The sequence below is a fragment of the Fundulus heteroclitus genome, chromosome 7 (genome assembly GCF_011125445.2).
Source record: "Fundulus heteroclitus isolate FHET01 chromosome 7, MU-UCD_Fhet_4.1, whole genome shotgun sequence".
Classification (NCBI taxonomy): domain Eukaryota; kingdom Metazoa; phylum Chordata; class Actinopteri; order Cyprinodontiformes; family Fundulidae; genus Fundulus; species Fundulus heteroclitus.
Genome location: NC_046367.1, coordinates 17,356,099 through 17,379,391, shown reverse-complemented (window position 1 = coordinate 17,379,391; position 23,293 = coordinate 17,356,099). Strand labels below are relative to the sequence as shown.

At 41.7% G+C, this 23,293-nt stretch overlaps 1 protein-coding gene across 2 annotated transcripts in view; it reads left to right on the top strand.

Moving 5' to 3' along the window:
• clybl (citrate lyase beta like) overlaps nucleotides 1-23,293 on the top strand; it is an 82,519-nt gene that overhangs the window by 44,574 nt on the left and 14,652 nt on the right. For both annotated transcript variants that reach the window (XM_036139065.1, XM_036139066.1), the window contains exons 2-3: nucleotides 662-875; nucleotides 20,629-20,817. In XM_036139065.1, the coding sequence (XP_035994958.1) occupies nucleotides 662-875; nucleotides 20,629-20,817 (403 nt within the window). The remainder of the gene's footprint in view (nucleotides 1-661; nucleotides 876-20,628; nucleotides 20,818-23,293) is intronic.

Genomic DNA, 23,293 nt, shown 5'->3' with positions numbered 1-23,293 from the left:
CGCCTCAGTCAGAGACGTCTGTGGGTCTGTCGGGGCAATGAGAGAAGTTTCGTCTCCTCTCTCCGTTTCTGGGGCTCGACGTTTTCATGTTTTTTCACGTGCTTAGATAAATTTGTTGTGTTTCCACTGAAATGAACCGGCTTTTTACAAAACATACAGCTTGATTTCATTTACGGTATTAAAATAAAGCCAAACGGTGCTACTTTCCCTGTTCATGTTTTTTCGCTGCTGCGGTCTCTCTCAGCTGTTTGTTTGTTAAGTTTGTGTGAGAGATGAGTGGGCGGGCCAGGCTGAGCCTGGGTGCTGATTGGCTGACGCCGCTGAGCCATGTACGAGAGGGGAGGGGGAGCGGGAGAGTGCTGCCATGACACAGCGCGCTGCAGTCAGCGCGCCTGCTGACTGACACTGACTGAAAGCATGTGAGCAACATGCGTTAATGCGCGATAAAATAAATATCGCCGTTAATAGTCTAATGAATTAACGCAAAATTAACGCGTTAACTTGCCCAGCCCTAGTCAAATCACATCCCGATAATATATATTCAAGTTTGTGGTTGCCAAATGTGATGCCTGAGCTTTGTTTGAGTGTAAACCATGCACAGATGTATGCACATGTCCATTTGCCAGGGTGCGCTTATGTTTGTATATATCTGTGCCGACAGGAAGAATGGCTGGCTCCTGCCTGCAGTCTGGCAGCTGTATACTCAAGCATGCTGTCATCACCATCAGTCCCCAGGCTCCTCGCTGCGCTACATCCCCCGTAGGGCAGTCCTCTACTGCCCCGGCAATGATGAACGAAAATTGAAGAAACTGGCCTTGCTGGATGTCGACTGCGCCGTGCTGGACTGCGAGGATGGCGTGGCCCTCACCAAAAAGGTACACAAATGCACCCATTGTGCCTCGCATAAATGAGAAATCGGCTTCCTCTAAACGGGATAGCAGGGAACACACAAACACACGCTTTGTTTTTGTGATCCTGGCTGATTCTAATTCCACCTCCCTCCGCCAGACAGGTGCTCGCTCTTAATCACTGAAAAGAAAACTACCTAAGTGAGATGTTTAAAACGAGCACATTTCACCCCATTGTGATTGTAGAAAAGGCCCCGGGTGCCCCCCTATTGGCCTTTTTTAAAGCAAGGTGACCACGTCCCACTGGGCGAGCAGTGGGAAAGCGCCAGATGCAGCAGGTTAAAAGCATTCTCCTCCTGCCCACTCAGCCTCCCCAATGGCCCAGCTGAACTGCCCATGAAATCGTGATTGGAGCGCGGGATAAAGAGGGATCCCAGGCAAAAAGTTAAGCAACAAAGGTTTTTAAGTCATGATAATAAAGATGATGGATATGGCCGGAGGCCGTTCCTGGAGCAGTCAAAGACAATAAGCTGATAGCCTAGTGTGACTGACAGGCCAGAAACCGTGACCCTGCGCTGGTGCTGGTGGATCTCAGAGCTTCTCGTTTATAACTTGTTTATAACTTGTTGAAGGGGGAAATGGGGAGGTGAAAGCAGTACAGAGGGCGCCATGAAGGCTTGTGGAAAAGTCTGTGTTCAGTTCCAACCTACCTATTTCTCACACCTACCCACACAGTCGATTACTGAATGTGAGGGGAATTATTGTATATTTTGATGTGATTCATTCTTTTCCCTGCTTTTTCTGAAAAACCTTATTTTATGTCAAGAATTAGCTGGTCGGTTACACTTGTCACCCTGGTATGTGCTGTTACAACTGAAATTGCATTAGCTACAGGGTAGAGACAGTTTTTTAAAATGGAAAATAATGCTACTCAGCGGGCTTATAACTCTGTCTTCCACATGCAGCACTCTGAGTAATGCACATCAAAACCAGCGATAACTTCAGGAAAATTGCATTCTACATCAGTGGTTTTTTTGCCAAATAATCCCATTACTTCCTCCTTTTCTCATTTTTAAACATCAGCACATGTTTGCCATCACGGTGTTCTTCGACATGTTAGACGCTTCTACACTGAGATGAAAACTGTTTTCCTTTCTGTGCTGTACTTTGCTCTGTAAGTATTTTTGTATCCCCCACTGCATTTCTTTCAATACTTTCACATTATTAACAAACTTTTCTTTTTCTGGAAAAGTTGCATATCAATAGTTGATAGCGTATAGCTTTTCCTAAAATCACCTTGTTTGTGTATCATATTTGTCTTTGATGTCAGATTAAAATGTCAAGACATTTATCTTCCTTAGATGGAGGATTGGCTTTTTGCTGAAGATTTGTGGAGCAAATAAAGGCAGTTAACTGTTGATTTTCTTAATTTTGGCAATTATTAAATGTTTGGTTTATTGCCTAATATATCTTAAAGTGTTCATGTTTTTTAAAAAAAAGGACTTTTAAAATGAACTATTGTAAAACACAAATGTATTTTAGCCCCACAACACCAAAATATTGTGTAAATATTGAAAATAAATAAATAAGTAAGTAGTTTCAAAATTCATTTGTCTGACCTATCCTAATGGATTATGACACGTCAACTGGAACTGCAGGGTGCAACTGTTTATCATTGTCAGTGGAAAATATATTGCTTTTAACAAATAGATTGTTCTTGCCCAAATATGGATGCGGCCAATCTTTAGTATAAACATCTGCTGAAGTGCATGGATCATATTATTAAATCAAATCAATATCTTTTCTTTCCCATTGTTCCCCCACCATGGCTTTCCTCATATTCTGTGAGCTTTACGAGCAGTGCTTCCAAAACGTAACCATACTCCTTCACTTTATCTACATTTCTACACATCTATGTTGTGTAGATGTATTTTTATGTTCAAATGTTTAATTTTCCACATAAATGATTAGACTTTTTGTCTAGTTTTGTTGTGTTTAGCTCCTCAGTAACTAATTCAAAATATTAAAGCCGGTCCAATGCAACCATGTCTGGAACATTTTTCAGGAAACAATGTATTTTATTTTTTAATCCATCCTTTACACCCTGCTGTTTTTACTGCTTTGACTGAGGTAAAAAAAAATATTACCTGCTTAAAAGGTAGGACTTTTTTCATTTACTTTGATTCTTCGAGATTGAGCTTTGTGGTTAGAGGGTAATAAATATTTCTCTTTGAAAGAATATTCTCAACTTTACATTTCAGCCCTTCCATTTTTCACTCAACACATTTTCTGTTAACCTCAACTCAACTGTAATAAACCTAAAATTAAAGACTTCTGTTTTTGTCCATCTGTGGAGAAATAGGAGTTATTCCCCCAATCAAAATATTTTCGTTGGACTTTTAACTGCAGAGGTTGAGAGCGTGTGGAAGGCACAGATATTTCCTTCCACTCAACTTTCCATTAATATCCTGGGTCTAGGATACAGTTCTGAATGAACAGCCAGCTTCTTTTTTGATTGATGTGCATTAAAACAATGTATGCTTAAATGCCCGCTGTTCTGCCAAAGTAGATTTATCCTCAACAGAACTCTGACAAAGCTCATATTTGGCAGGAAGAGCCATTCCAGCTGACTGCGCCTCATTTCCAACCATCAAGACGTGGAAGTAAGGCTTTATTTATTTATTTTTAAGTCTAGCTTGGATAATAGTAGGGAAAATGCTGCTCTAAAAATGTGGCTAGTTAAGAGCTTTTCAATTTGAAAGAAATAAGGGCATTCTGCTACAGCATAAGTGTGTGCTATTCTCTTTATGTACACTTGGCTATGTGTTAATTTACTAAACTTAATACTTAATGTTACATGTTTCCCCAGTGTTTGAAGAAATTCTAATTTGGATTCAGGCAAAATCACTAGATACATCTATGAAACACCAGGTTGTATGTTTGATCAGAGGTTCTCTTCATCTCTCTTCTGCCACAAATGCGGTGAAGGGGAATGCCTGCGTCCATGAAATAAATGTTAAACCTTACAATTACCAATTTGTAATACGTGTAAAGTGATCTGCTACTTTTATTGTTGAATAGGAAACCTTTTTATTTCCACGGGGCGAGATTTTTTACCTTTGTCGATTGAGATTTTAGAGCAATCTAGTTTTGGGGGATAAACAGTCAGTGACACGTGAAGGGAACATGCCTTAAATTTGAAGTCAGCTGTTGTCTCTCTTCATTCGGGGTTTAGAAAAGGAAGCACGGATCACCACTAAAATGTGCAAAATCTTTGTGGAAAGCCATCCGATTTTGTGTCCAAAAACAGAAAAAAAAACATAGCCTACCAATTTCCTCATTCCCTTTCTCCTTGTGCCTGTTTTAGTTGGGTAACTTTAGAAGATGATCAAGTTTTTGGTGACATTCGCCTCATGCTGATTTTTAGATGGATGGATTGATTAAATTGGGAGGACAAACTTATCCAACAATTTTATTGTAAAGTACAAGCGGCACTTTGCTCAGATCCAATGTCTTTAAGGGTTTTTCTTTTTCATTTCATCTGTGCTAACACAGAGTTTGCTGAAAAAGTTTGCAAACACAATGATGTCTTTTATTAAGTCAGTTGTTCCTAATGCTCTTTAAATGAATGGGAGATTTATCTACTACAGTCTATGTTGCTGGGTGTGTATTTGCACCGACAATTTCTACAGGCCCTCAGCAATGACTCAACGTGTGGTAATGCATGTCTAATGGGAGAAAAGCACAGGCTGAGCTTTTTAAATGTCATCTTGAAGCAGCGTTGCGGTGACGGCCACAATGGGCTGGGTGAAGTGTGAACTTAGTCACTGCGTATACATGGAGGTCCTTAAATAGGGCTGCTGCCGACTACCCCTGTTTTATTATGTGTTCACTAATGTATTCTCTTTTGTATCCTTCACCTTCACCTTAGAATGTTTGTTTAGGGCTAAAAAAAGTACATAATCTTAACCCCCCCTCTTTGAATCTGAAAAGTTGGAATTTGTGTGCTAATCACCATTTTGACTTGTGAAATGTTTGCACTTCGTGTTGGCAGAGATGGTGAGTGAGGGTAGAGGGGTAAGACTGGGAGTAAAGGGTAGCAGCCACCCAGAGTTTGCTGACTGTCACCATGGACCTGATGGTGGTAGGAGGAGGAGGAGGAGGAGGAGGAGGAGGAGGAGGAGGAGGAGGAACAAGGGAAGACAAGGCTGAGTGCTCTAACACTTTTACACATATCATCATATCTGTATGATCAGTGGGGTCCAGGAATAAGGAGGGGCAGGTTAAAACCCTGGAGCGGAACTGACGGCTACACCTGTCCTCTCTCCTCCTCCTCTCCTTCGCCGTCTTGTTCTCTATATTTGCCGTCTCCCCCTCTTCAGTGTCCTTAGGGTTACGATTGTTTATCTCTCCCTCCCCCATGTTCCCTCTCTGTCTCGTAGTGCCCTTTGGTCCAGTATTCCTCCCGGTGTTTCTCTTTCCCCTTCCCTTTCCCCACATGGGTCCCTCCATCCTCGATGACTCCCCCCTGCCTCCCTGCCGCAGAGAGTCTCTCCTAATCCCTGGAAGTTTGGAACTAATGAACTAACTGCTGAGCTGCTGCCACGGAGCCTGGTCCCAAACTATACTGTACTTCACACTCGATTTCCTCTCCAGATGGCATAGTGGCGCGGCCGACACAACGGGGAGCACCTCTCACACACCAGCGTGCGCTCGCAAATGCACACGAGACGAGCACAATACAAACATGCACACACGTCTGAATAGTGCCAATGTCCGCGCGTGTAGCTATACACACACACACACACACACACACACACACACACACACACACACACACACAGACGCTTGCACACAAAAAGCAGAATTAGTAAGAACAAAACCGAGGAGGAGAAAACTAGATGCAGTTCAATTTAGGTACATTTAGATAAACAGCACCCCGAACCCAACATCCCTCTGGGCTTTCACCCCAGGTCTTCTACATTTCCTCCGAGACCCTAAGTTACTGCGTAGATACAGCAAATTAACTCTGCTGAAGTGTGAAACGTAGCTGCTTAGTGAAGTGTCAGTGCTCCAGCAGTGGACACTCAGCAGCTTTTAAACCAGGAAGTGTGCTTCAGTTGAACTGATGTGGCTTTTTGTTCCAGTAAATAACAAAAGATCAAATAAGATATGAGATAACAAGAGACGGCTGCAGGATTTTGTACAAGTATTGAAGGAGCATATAAATAAAATATATATTTTTTTATTTTACGCCTCTGTAGTAGTCAGCTAAGGTGAGCGGAGTGAATAGGAAGCTTCTTTTTCCAGCAATTGTTCTAATCATCTTGTGGTGGAACATCTCAAGTGGCTACAGACTTTTTTTCAGTTCTCATACTCAAACTATTTAAACGCAGAGCGGTGCTACATGCTAAGCTAGCATGTAGTTTGTAGCTAGACAGTGAAGTTGTAAACCTCCCAGACAACATAAGCTAACACTTAGCTATTATTAGTTTGAGGAACATGGACAGCACAATGACTAGGTACCGGTACCTCCATCCCCACCCCCTTACTGCAACCACCGCCAGGCTTGGCAAGTTGTCTGAGGGTAGTGCTGATTTCTGAAACTATGACTGTTTGAAACCTTGGTATAACTTCATATTGGTGAACGGTTGATGTTGAAACTACTGCCAGAGTAATAGTTAAAAAGTGTAAAACAACTTACAACTGCATGTTGTTCAATCAGAGGTTATATTAACGCTGTATAACAAAATTGTGTTTATTTTACACACAGTTTTACTAAGGGTGCCAATGAACATATCCAAGAAGAATATCCGCATAAGTAAATTCCGGAGAATACTCAATCAACCATCAATTTTCTACACTACATGCTGAATATTCTGTGTAACACTAGGCTATGCTCCTTATAACCACTCTGTCACTGAAACAGCTCCTTAAGCTAAAAAATTCCAGCATTGAGGAAGAGGCTGTGGGTGGGGGGTAAAGGTGCTGTTTTTTGTGATTCCACATGCCCAATTGGACCATTTAACAGTGGTCTGGAGCTGGTCCACACATCCTTCCATTAAAAGCGGTTGAATGACAAACAGGTCATTGTTGCATGGATTACATTATTACAGTCTATTACCTTTGTCTGATTGTCAGTCAGCATGAGCCGTGCTGTATGCATGAATTGTGTCTGACACCAGAGATTTTCAACTTAACATAAATTATGCAGTCAACTGTCAACTACTGCATGACCTCCATTGAATGCTCACTGTGCTTTTCCAAAAGGACATAGAAAGCATTGCTCCCGTGTTCAAAAAGAGAGTTGAACAGATACAGTCTTCACGGACCGTGTTCCTGGGAAACGACATTGCCCAACTGAATTATGAATGATGTACATTTGTTTTTTTTTATATATATATATATATATAAACTACACATACGCACGCATTGCTTTGCAAAAAATATTCATACCACTTGAACCTTTTCACATTACAGCCATGGGCATCAGTGGTTCAACTGGGATTGTATTTGATAGACCATTACAAGGTAGCAAATACCTGGAAAGTGTTTTTTTTTCCAGAATTTTTTCCCCAAATCAAAATGTTAAGTGTTTTGTGTATTTGCCTGGTAGCAGAATCCTTTACTCTGGTACCCCTGATCAAAATCCAATGGCCCAACTGTCTTCCAAAGTCACCTAATTCGTAAATAAAGTAACTATGTATTAAATTTAAACGTAATATAAATCCTACTGTGCTATGAAGGCCTCAGTGGTTTGTTAGAGGACATTAGTGAACCAACAGCATCATGAAGACTAAGGAACAGAGATGGGAGGATGAAATTATAAAATAACATCCCTCACTTTAAATGTCTCCAGGAGCACCATTCATTTTATAATCAAAAATTGGACAGATTATAGAACAAACGCAAACCTTCCAAGTCATGGCCAGGAGGCGTTAATCAGTGAAGGAGCCAATAGTTAACTTTGGAGAAACCATAGAGATTTACAGCTCAGGTGAGAGAAGCCACCCATTAGCTGTATACTCCACGAACGTGTCCTTTATGTAGGAGTGGCAACATGGTGCTGATTGTATCACTCCAAGGCAAGGCCTTTCTTTAGCCTTGACAGGGAAGTGACAATGATGATGATGGATAGAGTTAAATACAATCCTGAAAGAAAACCTCTTACGTAATACTTGTACAGAGGTTCACCTGCCAGCAGGATAGCAACCCCAAATTTACAAGGATAACTACAAGTATGGACTGAAAAAAAGTTTATTCCTGTGACAGAATGGTCAAGGGAGAGTTGAGAGCTTAATCCATTTGAGGATCTGTGGCAAGACCAAGGGGGTGGATGAGATTCGCCCTGAGTACCTTAAGGCTGTGGATGTTGTGGGGCTGTGTTGGTTAACGCGGCTCTGCAACATTGCGTGGACATCGGGGGCAGTTCCCCTGGATTGGCAGACTGGGGTGGTGGTTCCCCTATTTAAAAAGGGGGACCGGAGGGTGTGTTCCAACTACAGAGGGATCACACTCTTAAGCCTCCCTGGTAAGGTCTATTCAGGGGTTCTGGAAAGGAGGGTCCATCGGATAGTCAAATCTCGGATTCAGGAAGAGCAGTGTGGTTTTCGTCCTGGCCGTGGAACACTGGACCAGCTCTACACCCTCAGCAGGATTCTGGAGGGGGCATGGGAGTTTGCCCAACCAGTCTACATGTGCTTTGTGGATCTGGAGAAGGCATTCGACCGTGTCCCCCGAGGGATCCTGTGGGGGGTACTCTGGGAGTATGGAGTACTGGACCCTTTAATAAGGGCTGTCGGGTCTCTGTACGACCGGTGTCAGAGTCTGGTCCGTATTGCCAGCTGTAAGTCGGATTCGTTTCCGGTGAGAGTTGGACTCCGCCAAGGTTGCCCTTTGTCACCGATTCTGTTCATAACTTTTATGGACAGAATTTCTAGGCGCAACCAAGGTGTTGAGGGGATCCATTTTGGTGGCCTTAGGATTGCGTCTCTGCTATTCGCGGATGACGTGGTCCTATTGGCTTCATCAGGGCGTGATCTACAGCTCTCACTGGAGCGGTTCGCAGCCGAGTGCGAAGCGGCCGGGATGAAAATCAGTGCCTCCAAATCCGAGACCATGGTCTTGAACCGGAAAAGGGTAGCGTGCCTTCTCCGGGTTGGGGAGGATGTGCTGCCCCTAGTGGAGGAGTTCAAGTATCTTGGGGTCTTGTTCACGAATGAGGGGAAGATGGAGCGGGAGATCGACAGGCAGATTGGTGCAGCGTCTGCTGTGAAGCGGGCGCTGTACCGATCCGTTGTGGTGAAGAGAGAGCTGAGCCAAAAGGCGAAGCTCTCGATTTACCGGTCGATCTACGTTCCTACCCTCATCTATGAAAGAACGAGATCCCGGATACAAGCAGCTGAAATTAGTTTTCTCCGTAGTGTATCTGGGCTCTCCCTTAGAGATAGGGTGAGGAGCTCAGTCATCCAGGGAGGACTCAGAGTAGAGCCGCTGCTCCTCCACGTCGAGAGGAGCCAGTTGAGGTGGCTCGGGCATCTGGTCAGGATGCCTCCTGGACGCCTCCCTGGTGAGGTGTTCCGGGCACGTCCCACCGGGAGGAGGCCCAGGGGAAGACCCAGGACACGCTGGAGAGACTATGTCTCCCGGTTGGCCTGTGAACGCCTTGGGATTCCTCCTGAGGAGCTGGCCCAAGTGGCCGGGGAGAGGGACGTCTGGGCCCCCCTACTGAAGCTGCTGCCCCCGCGACCCGACCCCGGATAAGCGGAAGAAGACGGACAGACGGCAAGACAAAAACAAATCAATACTTAAAGATACTCCATCCAATTTGAAAGAGTTTCATTTGTTTTGCTGAGAGGATTTGGCTTAAATGAAAGTCTCTTAATGTGCAAACCTGGTTCAGATGTGTTAAAAGACTTGCAGCCAACAGTGCTGCTACCAAATATTGACTCAGGGCCTCAGAAAACAAATTCAAGCCAGACTTTGGAAATTTGTACTTGTAAAAAAAAGGGGGGGGGAAAGTTAACCATGTATCATTTCCCAAGTACTTTGCAATTATTCATTACTTTGGGGTCTTGTTCACGAATGAGGGGAAGATGGAGCGGGAGATCGACAGGCAGATTGGTGCAGCGTCTGCTGTGAAGCGGGCGCTGTACCGATCCGTTGTGGTGAAGAGAGAGCTGAGCCAAAAGGCGAAGCTCTCGATTTACCGGTCGATCTACGTTCCTACCCTCATCTATGAAAGAACGAGATCCCGGATACAAGCAGCTCCTCAAACAATACAATCCTCCTCAAACACTGAAGTTTCCGGCTGTAGCATGACAAAATCCCCAAAATGCTCAATGGGTATGAATACTTTTGCAAAGCACTGTAGATGCATACACATTTTCTTGTGTTTTTACTCTTGCCCGACACAAAACCACAGAGACTTGAGAGAAACTCCCTGTTAGGCTGCCAAGTTTTACAAACGGGATGTGAGCTGCTCAACCAGAAAATGGACTCCATGCTGGTCAGATCTGAAAGGCCTTCCAATCCGAGCTTTACTGTCTGTCAAAATGTACGTGTGATTTTAGGTGTCATGTAACTACCGGAGACCTCATGTGGAGGGCACTACGGTCGAATAAGAGGTCATGGGGCACAAAGGAGTGAAGGCAAGGCTTGTTTTAGCATTTTTTTTTGTATGAATATGGAGGAATTCTAATATTGGTGTATTTTGTGGCATTGTTAATATCCTTAATTGTTGATTACACGGCAATATTTTGCAAGTCTTTCAGATGCCATTGCAAGTGTATTTTAAATAACAGCAATAGAAAGAAAAGGAATAAAAGGTGAGGACTGAGGTCCTCCTAAAGTCTTTCGTTATCCTGTTACACCCGTGTTTTCACTGGCAGCCATAACCCACTACCATTACAATGGTAGAGGGCTTCTCAGTGCACTCAACACCAGGGAGCAACGTCTGCTGGAGAACGGGTGACGGGGAGGGTTACAAGAAGAAGGGAGCATCAAAGAACTAGGAGAGGGTCAGAGCAGATGTGGGTGAGAGAAGAGCGCAAACTAAGCAAATATCTCCTGTTTTGCAAGAAATAAGAGATACTCACTACTCCCTCCCCACTGTCCACAATGCATCCAAGGAATTCTGGATGCATTGTGGGATTTGTAGAAAAAACAAATAAAGAGAGGGTTGATGGAGTAAGTGAAGAATTTAGTAGCAGTGTTAAAGATTTCCAATTTTTCACATACTACTGGTGCAATGAGATGGCACAGTACGAGGTCACGCAATAATAAAAGCAACAGTATTGCTTGTCAAAGTAAAGTGTGTCGCACAACGCAATTTAGTTGCTGTCAGCAAGTGACCTTGTCAATTGATTGTAAGCAATTATTTTAGGACCTAGATATAAAGGCACTTCCATATTTAAGTGAATATTCAAATATTAAATTTCACAATGTAGAGGGACATCTGCTAAGTCATTTCCTTCAAAAAGGTTCCCTTTACAGATAGTATTAAACTGTAATCAAGAATGTTAATTATATATTTTCATGCTTAATTAGTATACTAATGGTGTGCGAAAACTGGTGTTTTTCTACATTAACCTGTCAGTTTTTATCAACTTTGATAAGCAGGTATCATGATTTACAAATTTCTCCTCCTCTATCCGATTACCCGTGTCTTCTTGTCTCTCCGTGACAGGATAACACATAACGCAGTGTGCCTCCAACTGACAGATTGAAGGTCTGAATCTCCTCCTGCTACATCTCAGTTATCAGCGTAGCCTGAATTAGACAGTCATCTCACTCCAGCTTTCTGGAGTGCAGCATGTCACTTGTCAGAATGCATTCACTATGACTTGAAGCCTGCTAACATGCGCGCGCACGCGTGCACGCACGCATACACGCTCGCTCCCTGACACGCATGCACTGACGGAGAAAAACAAACGTGTACTTCTGCAACATTTCAGGCAGGCAGTCTTCGCTTGCCTCTACGAGTCTACAGTTCATTTTAAATGGCATTGTGAGTTGAACAGCAGGGTGCAAAATGCCAGTTCTTAAAAGGTACAAAAAAGAGTGGAAAAACAGCCACTCTCACTGTGAATCTCGATTTCCAACTCTCTTTACATCTAAACAAATGTGTGTTTTTTTTTTTCCGCTTTTGGTACATGCAATTGTGGCATAAAGGCAGATTTTTCAAGAAAAGTGACTGTGTGTGTATTGGTTCGCAGAGGGAGCAGTAGTCAACCGCTTTCTCTATATGGATGACATCATGAGCGAGGCAACTCACTGATCCGTCTCAGCAGGATAAACAGCAAGGACATTAGTATGGCATTTGGAATGGATGAATGGGGTCAAATGATATTCAAAAGAGACAAAGTGACAAAAGCTGAAGGTGTTGAACTACCAAGTCATAGGAACATCTTGGACGTTAAGGACAGTTACTAATACCCTGGGATCTCACTGGCAAATGGCAACCATAAGCCCCAGTTCCACCAGCATGGTTTGGCCACGCACCACTCGGCTGCGCCCGCTTGTGAGTGTTTCAGAAGTAGCTGTTTTCAGGGCCAGCCTGGGTTTCTCCCACTCTACCTAACAGTGGGGTCAAACTGAGCGGACTCAAGCGGAGTTTTGAATGAATACACTGCTTTTCAATATTCGGCAGAAGGGCGAGGAGAAATGAGAAGATTTGTTTGCCAGGAAGTCCAGAAAAACTGAAGAGCGACGATTTTAACTTTAAGAACCATAATGAAAGAAGTGGGTCAAACCAAAATATGAATTTATTATTTACAAACCATGAACCATGCTTGAAGCAGGTGTTTTTATTTTTTTTTATGTTTTTATTTATAATTTTTTAATAATTTACCATTTCTCACTGATTTCTTCAAAGTGTCAATGTTGCAAACACTGTGTGGTGCTTGGGGGACTGGGGTTAAAGCAATTCCCAGAAGGTGATTCCCTCGTCCAGACATTTCTAGGCCAGGTGAAACACAAACCACGCAAAGTTAAACTAAGTGGGGAGGAGCCAAGGCGGTCGGGCCAAACCAAGCGGTGTTGCTGCACTGCAGCTATAAAGAGGCCGCAGAGAAACCAGAGATGATTACAAACCTAGTCAGCTGTGGTTGTGTTTGGGTGTGTTTAGTTTTGTATTGTTCAAAATGTATCAGAACACCTCTAAATGCACAATTTCCCTCTTTGTTATTTCAGTAAGCTTAACATCTGATATTCCCTTGCTGTTAAGCTAGCCATGTTGTTACAAAGACGATTCCTGCTTATCTAAACCAAAAGCACTTTCTGCTCTGTTCACTCAGAAATTCAACATTCGCTGTTCTGCATTCACTACCCTGAGCCTCGCTTATTGCAGACGACACTGGAACATGCTTACTGTGTATACTTGTGAACACAGGTTGCCAATGTAGTTTAGGAAAGGGTTTACTGATGATCTTGAAATTCTTCAACCCAGAATGAGTATAAGAAATCTCCCCCAAACAATATCATGCAGTATGTAGTGAAAGAGAAAATACCAAGAACACAGGAATAAACAGGTATTCACTAATTCAATGCAAAGAGATGACAAAAGCACGTTTGATTTGTTCAGAAATTCTACACTAGCAGGTGTTAATGCACCTGCTAATGTAAAAAGGGGATAAATATTACTTTTGATAAATTTCCAAAGTAATATAAAACAGCTTGCATAACACTAAAATGCAATTGTTAATAGTTTGTGTATCATTGGCAGACTAGATGGCACATATTTTATAAGAAAATTATTTCATTCTTTAGAGATGTAATGCTTGACTTGCATTTGGGGTGAAAAAAGACTTGACACTGGACTTGGACATGAGAAAAATGATTTTTGAACAGCTCTGTGATAAATCAACTAAACATCACAGTGGGTAAAAACTATAGAAGAACATCACAGTGGTTAAAATATACTATAGAAGAAGGCAGTAAAGGCAGAAGTAAAAATCCCAAACCACATCAACATCTGAAAAAAAAAAAATGCAAGAAGCTCCAGACATACTTGGCACTGAAAGAAGAAGCTAAACATTTTTGGAAAATTAATGCCTTAGTCTTGACAGTGATAATCTGAGCTCTTAGGACTTTCCACCCTTTAAGCTGGAAGAGTTTCTCCAGGAGATGTTAGGCAAGAACAGCTTAGATCTGTGTGTATTAAAAAAAAAAAAATGTGTCCTAGAAAAGCTTAATCTACTGCTTAGGACTCTCAAGTACCATGGACTGAAACTTGAAGGTCTATAACTCAAACGGAAAAGTGAATAAATCCCAATTCCTTATGTTTTAGAGGTTAGAGAAACTCCTCTGTGTTAGATAATTATGGTGTGAATTCAGTTTATTTTGTAATGACAAATCAGACATAAATATGACCATTGGAAAACCAACACCACTTCTCTCCCTGAAAAGTTGATTCTCCTATTAGCCTACTAAAAGATCTGTATAACTTATCTCATCTCTCGTACTTCGTATTCAATATATGCTGCTCTTCTAACTACGAGGAGAAAAGATTTCAATTCAACGTGTCAACTAAGTGAACTTACACACATAGGCTCTCCGTAGGCAACGCTTGATTCAAGCAGCTTGACAGGAGGGCGAGACATCCGTGATCTGATGCTGAAGAGGAAGCTGGTCCCGCTGTGGACTGTACACACATCAGTTTGGACGTTCCAGTCTGATGTTGTGTCTACAAGGCAGTGGCCATGCTGTGTCACATATACACAGCACTCCATAGGATCCTGAGCGTCGAGGCTCAGGCTGTGTGTTAAGAAGCTGCCCTCGCTCTCCTGGAAGGTCAGCTCTTCTGCACTTGAAAAGCTTCTCATGTGCATCTATGCGTTCTGCGGGCCCCGTCCGTCCGCCGGGCTGTCTGCTCGCGAGCTTGCTTGCTTTTGTGTGTCGACCTCTAATGATGAGAATGATGGAGGGAATCAAAGGGTGGATAGAGCTGACGTTGAGGCGAGCTCTCCATGGGAGACCAGGTGATTGGGGAGGGCGCTTTGAAGCAACTTGTTGGATGGCTGTCTATTAATGTAAAATATCTTGTTTTCAAAGGGCTTTATTCAAGCTCAGAGTACAGGAAACCATCGGGGTCAAGGTATCTGCCAGAATAATCTCTTACTTTAGGCAGGAAGGCCGATGAAAGAAAGGACGGTTGGTGCATCATCACCTCGCCGTTTCTGGTATCATGGAATAGGAAATTGAGAAAAAGTTCAAGAGGCTATCCATATGATGAGTCTCAGTTTACATTAAACAAGGAAAAAAAAACATTCTTAAAGGCTCCCTTTTTGAAGTGGCAGCTTGCATTACCGCTGTCTATTTGATCTGCGAATGATATAAACCCTGTTTATTGATCTCATCTGGCTCTCTGTTTATCTTGTTTGCTTAATGATCCCTGCGACTTTGAGCAGAGAAAGCAGTGTGTAGTTCTCACAGATCAGTTTTCCCCTTTTACAGAGGGACAGACAGAATTTTATCCACCAAGTAGCAGGTTTATGATTAGTGATTTAAGGGCTTCATAAATCGTCCCATCCGTTTTGAGTTACCTCCGTACAGTTGCAGGTCTGTCTTGGCTTATAGGACCGGCAGTAAGACTTAGAGAGAGAACAGCTTGTGTAAATGTTAGACATCACGGCTTACCCATCATACAGTGTGACGATCCCTCTCCTCCAGTTCGGTGAGGTGAAATGAAGGCATGGAGGACACAGAGCAGTTCAGCCGCCTCGTGACCCCTGTTAAATCATCGTAAATCTTTGATATGTAGTTTGATACAGGATTTTATTGATGCTGGATGAGGGTTCACGATATCAAGTATAGTTCTGCATTCCAGGAAATCAGAGCATGAACTGTCGAGTCATGTGAATCGAGACGGCTTCCCAAACGCTCAGAAAAATCCCAAACTCGAGTTTTCTCTCGTTCTCTGAAGTTTTTACAAGAGGCTGTGAACTAAAGTCTCTCCATGTTGTTCCCCTCCATTAATGTTCTTCAGTGCCACCTCTCGCAACACTTAACTGAGCAGTCCACCAGTTAAAACACAGTTAAAATGCAAAGCCATAAAGACACAAAAATAGTCTGTCAAAGTTTTTTTTTGCAGAACTTTAGTTGAGGAAAGATAATCCCAATCTGAGCATCATTTCAATAGACAAATATGTAGAAAAACATAAAAAATATCAAAGAGTTTAGCCTCTAATGTGAGTTGACAACTATTAAGCCACTGTTTCCTCACATTGCTTAACTCAGACCACATTTCTTCCCACAGAAGCTCTTTCCTCTCCCTAGCTTGACTTTTCCTCTCTACTGCATAATGTGTTCTCTTAATTCCTGCTGCCGCAGCATCTGGTTTGAATAAAGCTGCTTGTGCCACTTGGTTACTGAGAGAAATTGGATGTGTAGCCTTCCCTTCATTTTTTTACCCTCAAAGAATCACAAAAAACTCTAGGTTTAGAAATGTTTTTTTTTATATATATTACATAAAAAATGTGTTAAATATTAAACTTCAATCAGTCAGTCAGAATGTTTTTATTGGTTTTTACTAAGTTCTTACTAAATTGGGTGGCCACTCATATTGATGTAATAGAATAGGACACATAAACCAGGGTGGTCACAATAAATGATATTTTGATATAATCAACATTAGAAAAATTATTTTTTTTCTAAATATTTCTTTCAAAATCAACACAAACTGACCTATTCACATTTACCTCGATTGTTTCACTTCTGCTGGCGGCCACAGCACTGCAGCAACAGCCTCTCCCCTTCTTGCAGCTGCTCACCTGACCAAAAAATGAGCTGTTTTAAAGACTAACATGGTGAGTACATCCAGGAAATGATGTATGCAACCCTCTTTAGCCAGCAAGGCAAACACCTAAGTGTTGTTTGTAGGTGGTTTCCTTTTTGGGCGGACTATTGGGGGTGGGGTTGGTTGCTGAATGATGCCACATGTGGATAACAGTGTTAGGGAGTTTGTCTTTTACCTGGTAGGTTGCCGCTTCGATCACCCACTCCAACCGTCTCAGTCGTTGTGGCCATGGGCATGGCACTTCACCCACATTGCCTGCTGGCGGTAGTCAGAGGGCCTGGTGGCTCCGATGTATGGCAGCCTCGCCTGTCAGTCTGCCCCAGGGCAGCTGTGGCTACTAACATAGCTCACCACCGTCAGGGTGAGAATGTGTGGGTGAATGACTGAATGTAGCTTTGGGGTTGTCGGACTTGTTAACACTTTGCAAGTACAAGCCATTTATCATTTACATGTTTGCTGCACTAATGCTGCAAAATTGACAATTGAGAACAACTTAAAAAGGTCAGTGAAGCTCCTGTATCTGCAGCAGTGAAGTGGTAAACCTCCCAAATGACATAAGCTAACACCATCTGTTTGAATAATAGCTTCAGCTACCATGCTATTGTTTATCCTGTACAGGTCTGTGTGCCCCTCAATGACTAACACTCACCCAGCATTAACCTAGTCTTGCTGAACAATGTTGCAGGCAGCGTAATGTTCATCCCAGCTTCTCCAGACCCTTTCCTGACTGCCACATGAGGTCAGACTCAGACTGCTCTCATCTGGGAAAAGAACAGGTGCTAAACCTGCCAATTCCAGTGTTTTCAGGAATTGGCAGTTTGAGCTAATGGAGAACGTTGGGCCCTCAGGCCAGCCTGTAGGTTTCTAATGGTTTGGTCAGACAGTCACACCGGTGGCCTGGTAGAGGCCATGTTGTAGGGCTCTGGCAGTACTCGTCCTGTGCCTCCTTGGACAAAGTAACAGATCCTGGTCCTACTTGTCTTCTTTCCTCAGTTGTTGGTTGTTCCTTCTCTTAGATCTAAGATTAAAACCATATTATTATACAATGTAATAAAATTAAGATTTTGTCCTTTCATTCATTCATGACTTAGACTTTTAGACTTAGACAACTTTATTGTCATTTTTTATGCACAGAGTGCGTACAGAACGAAATTTCGTTTGCATATAGCTTGAAATTTAGATTACAGGATAAGGTAAAGTGCAGCAGTGATTTAACAGTACAACAATTGAAATGTAAAACAATGCAGGACAAAGAGACAGTGTGCAATCCCAGTGTACAGGTGAGTATTTCTTAAAAACCATTTGTATGTGCAGAAATGATTTGTGCAAGAATGCATTTTAGAGACTGAGTTCGGCAGCATTTGTAATGCTGGATAAGGATGCAATGATGCAAATGTGCAAATATGCGATTGTGGTACAGAGTCCAGTTTATAGCTTCAGCAGTTCAACAGTCTGATGGCAACAGGGAAAAAGCTTTTGCAGAACCTGGTGGACCTGCAGCGGATGCTGCGGAACCTTTTCCCAGAGGGCAGCAGGGAGAACAGTCCATGGTGGGGGTGCGAGGGGTCCCCGATGATGTTACGGGCCCAGGCCAGGCAGCGCTGGGATGAAATGTCCTTAATGGAGGGAAGAGGAGCCCCTATGATCTCTTCTGCTGTCCTCACCACTCTCCTCACATTCTTCCAGTCAGAGGCACTGCAGCGTCCACACCACACAGAGAGACAGCTGGTCAGAATGCTCTCTATGGAGCTTCTGTAGAAGGTCGTGAGGATGGGCGGGAGCAAGTGGGCTCTCCTCATCCTCCGCAGGAAGTACAGCCGCTTTTGTGCCCTTTTCACCAGTGAAGAGGGCACAGGGCACATAAAGGTTTTTTTTAGTGGCCTTGCAGCTAATAAGGTAGTTCTAAAACACTAGACCTCTGTTTAATATGTAACCTGTTATAGCATAATAAAAACACAAAGGAAAGTATTTAATCTTCGTTGCTTGCTGACTTCTTCATGAATTACTTTCAGATCTCATTTGGGACAGATGCGTTTTAGGCTTTTAATGATTTTTTTGAACTGCTCGTTTTATTGAAAGCAACTTTTGTACATTTTAAAAACAAAAATTGGGTGTACAAGTTAGAAAGCATTGTGAATTTTCTCAGATCCACGCAGGGTTGTAATTATACCTACAAACTCAAATATATACATTCAACCCCACAGATGTGGGGCTAAATTTATCTTTGCAAGCTTCAGAGAAACCAGGAGCACTTTAAAAAAAAAAAAGAAGATCCTGGCATATATGTAGCTGGATATTTTAACCCTTTTAAGCAAGGTGTTTACATTTTCAACTGGTTGAGGTCATGTCCGTTTTAAAATACTTGCATTTACCTGCTTCAGTCCCTCCAAAACCAATTTTACGTGTTTGGCATCATTGTCTTGTTGGAAACCTCAATTGTGCCCAATTTTTAGTAATATAGCTTTTGATTTATAGTAAAGGTTCCTTTATTGGGATTTCAACCTTGTGCAATACGTAACAGTGACTGGTTGACTTCAAACCCCCTCGCTGAGATTGTAAAATGGCATCCAAGTCATACCTTAATGTGATTTTGCTTCATCTGACCATTAAACTGTTCTCCAGTAGGCATTTGACTTGTACATCTGGGCACTGCAAATATCAGTCGAGCTTGTAAATTCAAAGGTGGATTTTGAAACAGGTGCTTCTTTCTTGGTAGGCACCGTCTCAGTGAATGGTTTTCCGAAACTGAGTTCCCTGTGGACAATGACACGGGTGTCCCAGCATTCATGCTGATGGTGAATACATGTGAATCTTTTAACAGAACATTATTTTCTGTAGTTTTTGATTAAAGCTTCAGATTTACTTTTCTTGAAACACTTTGGGTTTTTATGAGCAAGAGAATACTATTTCCTGTCTGGACCTTAGTGCTACAAGGAGCTCCACTAGGTTTAAGGATTAGAAGTTTTTTGTTAAAACAGCTTTGGTCCGTTAGAAATATTCAGTTCCATGTTATGGCCAGTGTTTGGTGAGGAGACTATTTCAATGTTTACATCACTGGGATAGCTCTATGGTGTTGTTTAAAAAGCAGCAGTGGATGGTAGCATCAGCCTGAGAACTTAAAGCAGGTTTATCTGGCTGGGCTGAAGATTCAACATTCAAAGTTTGAGTCATTTAATCTGCATATATATTTTCCATTCTGGCGTATTCATTCAGTGTAAACAAATCCACGTTCTGCTACACTTTTTCTTATTTTCCTTTTATTCACTTAAAAACTTTGTTTGCACATTACCAGTATTCTTATATAAGGTGAACGGACTGCTTTTATATCCAGTGCCATTTAATTTATTCACACAGTCAATCATAGTATGAGCAATTATTGCACAGAATGTTTCCCTAACACTGATTGTTTTTAAATCAGAATAATAAAAAATGTATTTTAGCCAAGCCTTTCAGAATAATTACTCTTTTGATTCATAAATGGAAATGTTCAGCCAATAAACTGACTGCTGTATAGTCACGGTATGAAGGGGGGACAAACTTTATTTTCCCAGTGTGGGGTCTCAAATGTTTTATCATATTATTATTATTATTATTATTATTTATGCCAAATTGATGTTTAAACTCTTTGATCACTCATTTTTCTTCATATTGAAATTATTATTTTTATGCTTGAACTCAGTGTAATTTACACAGCTATATTTCTATTCAGGACATTTGACTTTGATTGCATTTCGTTTCATGTTTTTTCAATTATAAATTGATGACTATAAATGGTTAGTCTTTGAATGTTAAGTGGTTGCTGAAATACAGAAAGCGTCATTTACATGACCTTAATTTGACCACAGTTGCTTTCAAAATGAATGTAATAACTTCACACAGTTAAAATGATGGAGCACGATTTTTATTAATTTCAACTTGCAGTGAAGAGGTTCCTAAAATAATCATGGTTTATGTGTGTGTGCCTTTTATGTCTCTGTTTGATAGGCTGAAGCCAGAGAGACGATAGCTCGGATGTTGGGAGAGCTGGACTTGGGCCGAACTGAGAAGTGTGTTAGAATAAACTCAGTCTCCAGTGGCCTAGCTGAGGCCGACCTGCAGGTCGTTCTACAAGCAAATGTTCTTCCTCCTGCCATCATGCTGCCCAAAGTGGAGGACATTCAGGAGGTCAAATGGGTGAGCTCCAAATCCAACTCCATGTAGAACCACTCTCCCAAATTATTAGCACTTGTTGTTGTGCATGTACTCATCGGGAAAAAACATAGCATTTTATATTTTCTGACCCACTAGTAATAAGTCAAGGACAATTGCAGTGATAAATTATGTGCATCTAGTCACAATCCACTTTTGTTACTGCATCTCTATTTTTTCTCTCTCCTAGCAACCTGCTGTGAATGAAGTTCCTGTTGCTGAATCAAGAACTTCATTTGTGGCTGAATCATGCTCTTCACAGCTGTAGGTTGTCATGAAATGTAGCCATGGTGTAAACTGTTGCATTAGGGGAGTACATTACTTATTAGTGGGACCCTAGGTAAAGATGTATCCTTAAAATGAACGGTCTTTATGAAGACTTTCTGACCCCAATAGACAGTGACCTCTAGCAGTCTTACTTTGGAGATAGTTTACCCTTGCTTACCATCTTCTGTGTTTTTTTTTTTTTTTTTTGTGGGTTTATATTTAACTCATCACTTCATACAGCCAGAGCCCCATGGAAACAAAAACTGCTTTAGAAATAAATCGTACGCGTTATCAAAACTATGGGAGTTACTTGAATAGAGCAACGGTGCAGTTAAAGGGCAGTTCAGTCTTATTTTGAAATGCAAACTGAGCTATTGTTGATGATCACGTGTAACAGCAAAAGTAACACAATCACAATCATATTTCAAAAAGGTTTTGGGCTTGCAAACATCGTCAATTAGAGTTTATCATGTTTATAGCACAATGTATAAATGTTATCAAGATATTTTTTTTCAGGATGATTATAAATTATGTTAAAATTTCCTATTCCTCTTCAATGTTCATGTTCTCTTGAAGAGTGACAAGCAAAAATGGGCCTCTGTGTCATATTTATAGCCCAGGAATACAGGAAGTCAGAGATTACAGAGTATAATTTCTTACACACTTTGATCAGCTACAAAAATGTATATAAATTACAAAATTGCCTTAGATACATTTTGTTTTATTGGAATATTTGGGGGTGCCAGTAATTGCAGCTCAGGCAATTTAGCTACTTACACAAATTAAACAAGTTAATTATTTGCTAACTTGGCATTTTTATCCCCACACTAAATGATTGTGATACAAAATAAAGGTTGTATTCTTTTTTTAAACGGTTTGATGCTATTACATAAAAGCTACATTTTATTTCAAGGCTTTCTACGGACCTATAACAGGGTTGTTAATAATTGCGGAGGGCACTGTACCTAACCTCGATGTAGGTATTGCAGTTTTTTATGTTCTTGAAAATAGTATAATTAAATCTTCACATTTCTGGGCATTTTCTTTTCTGCGCATTAGTTAAAAGACGTGTGTTTGGCCTTGGCCGTGCCTATGGGTTCTAATAAAGAGTTGCTGTACGGATGGCAAGTTCTCAAGGGTCAGGAGAGAGGAACGTCATTAATGCAGAGCTTTTTGATCAGCTCCATATGCTTCACTTACCCGAAAACAAACCAATGAATACAAGCTCTCTTCACTGCTTATGTGATTGTAATTCCAAGACAATAAGTATGATGTAGACTTCTGAATAGATGAACTTAACATATTATTTTTAGCTTTCATCTTTACAGGCTAGTGTTCTTTTCAGCTTTTTCTTAAGCGGCTGATATAGCCTTTTAAAAGCTTCAGTTAAATTGGTTGTGAAAGGCATGTGTCTGCTCTGGCTTCGAAACCGTAGTCCACACACGCATGACCCACCCCCACCCCCCCAAAAAAACACACACACACACACACACACACACACACGGACTAATATGTACACATACATGGTCCAGCGTCAGACGGAGGAAGTTTTTAACTAGTGGTTTTAATTAGAACACGTCTATTTCCTGCTGCCCTTTCTTCCCACTATAATTGCTGACAGGTGTTCGCTTATTCACTGCTCCAGCTTTTCATCCTGGACTACTTATTTTTTTTTTTTCCTTTAAAAAGATACCTTTGTCATGCATTTTCCTTTAAAATTATTATTGTTATCACTTAAGGCTAAAGAAAATCCATCTTGGCAAACAAAAAGCTGTACGACAGATAATTGCCCCGCTATTTTATTTCCCTTTTGTGACACTAATGCGCTTAATTGGAAGTTTATTCAAGTCAGCCTCTTGTTTAGTCTATTCTCCTCACGAGAACTGGCGACTGCAGGCTTACTGCGCTTCTGTTGTCATTTATTTGTGTGTCTCTGCACCAGCAGGCGTATGCACGCTCCAGAGACTGGGACAAGCTCTGCGCTGGCCTTTGATTCTGTCACGCATGCTCATCCGATCTCACCTTGGTCCCTCACAGCTCTTTCCGTCTGTGCCTTGCCCAGACTTTTCCCTCTATGTGTTTGCATTGTAAGCATGTCTGATTCTCTCCGCTCTTGTTAGGCCAGGCAGTAAATCCCTCACTTGTTTATTTTTCGCCCTTTTTTTTTTTTTTTTTTTTTTATTGATACTGGCAC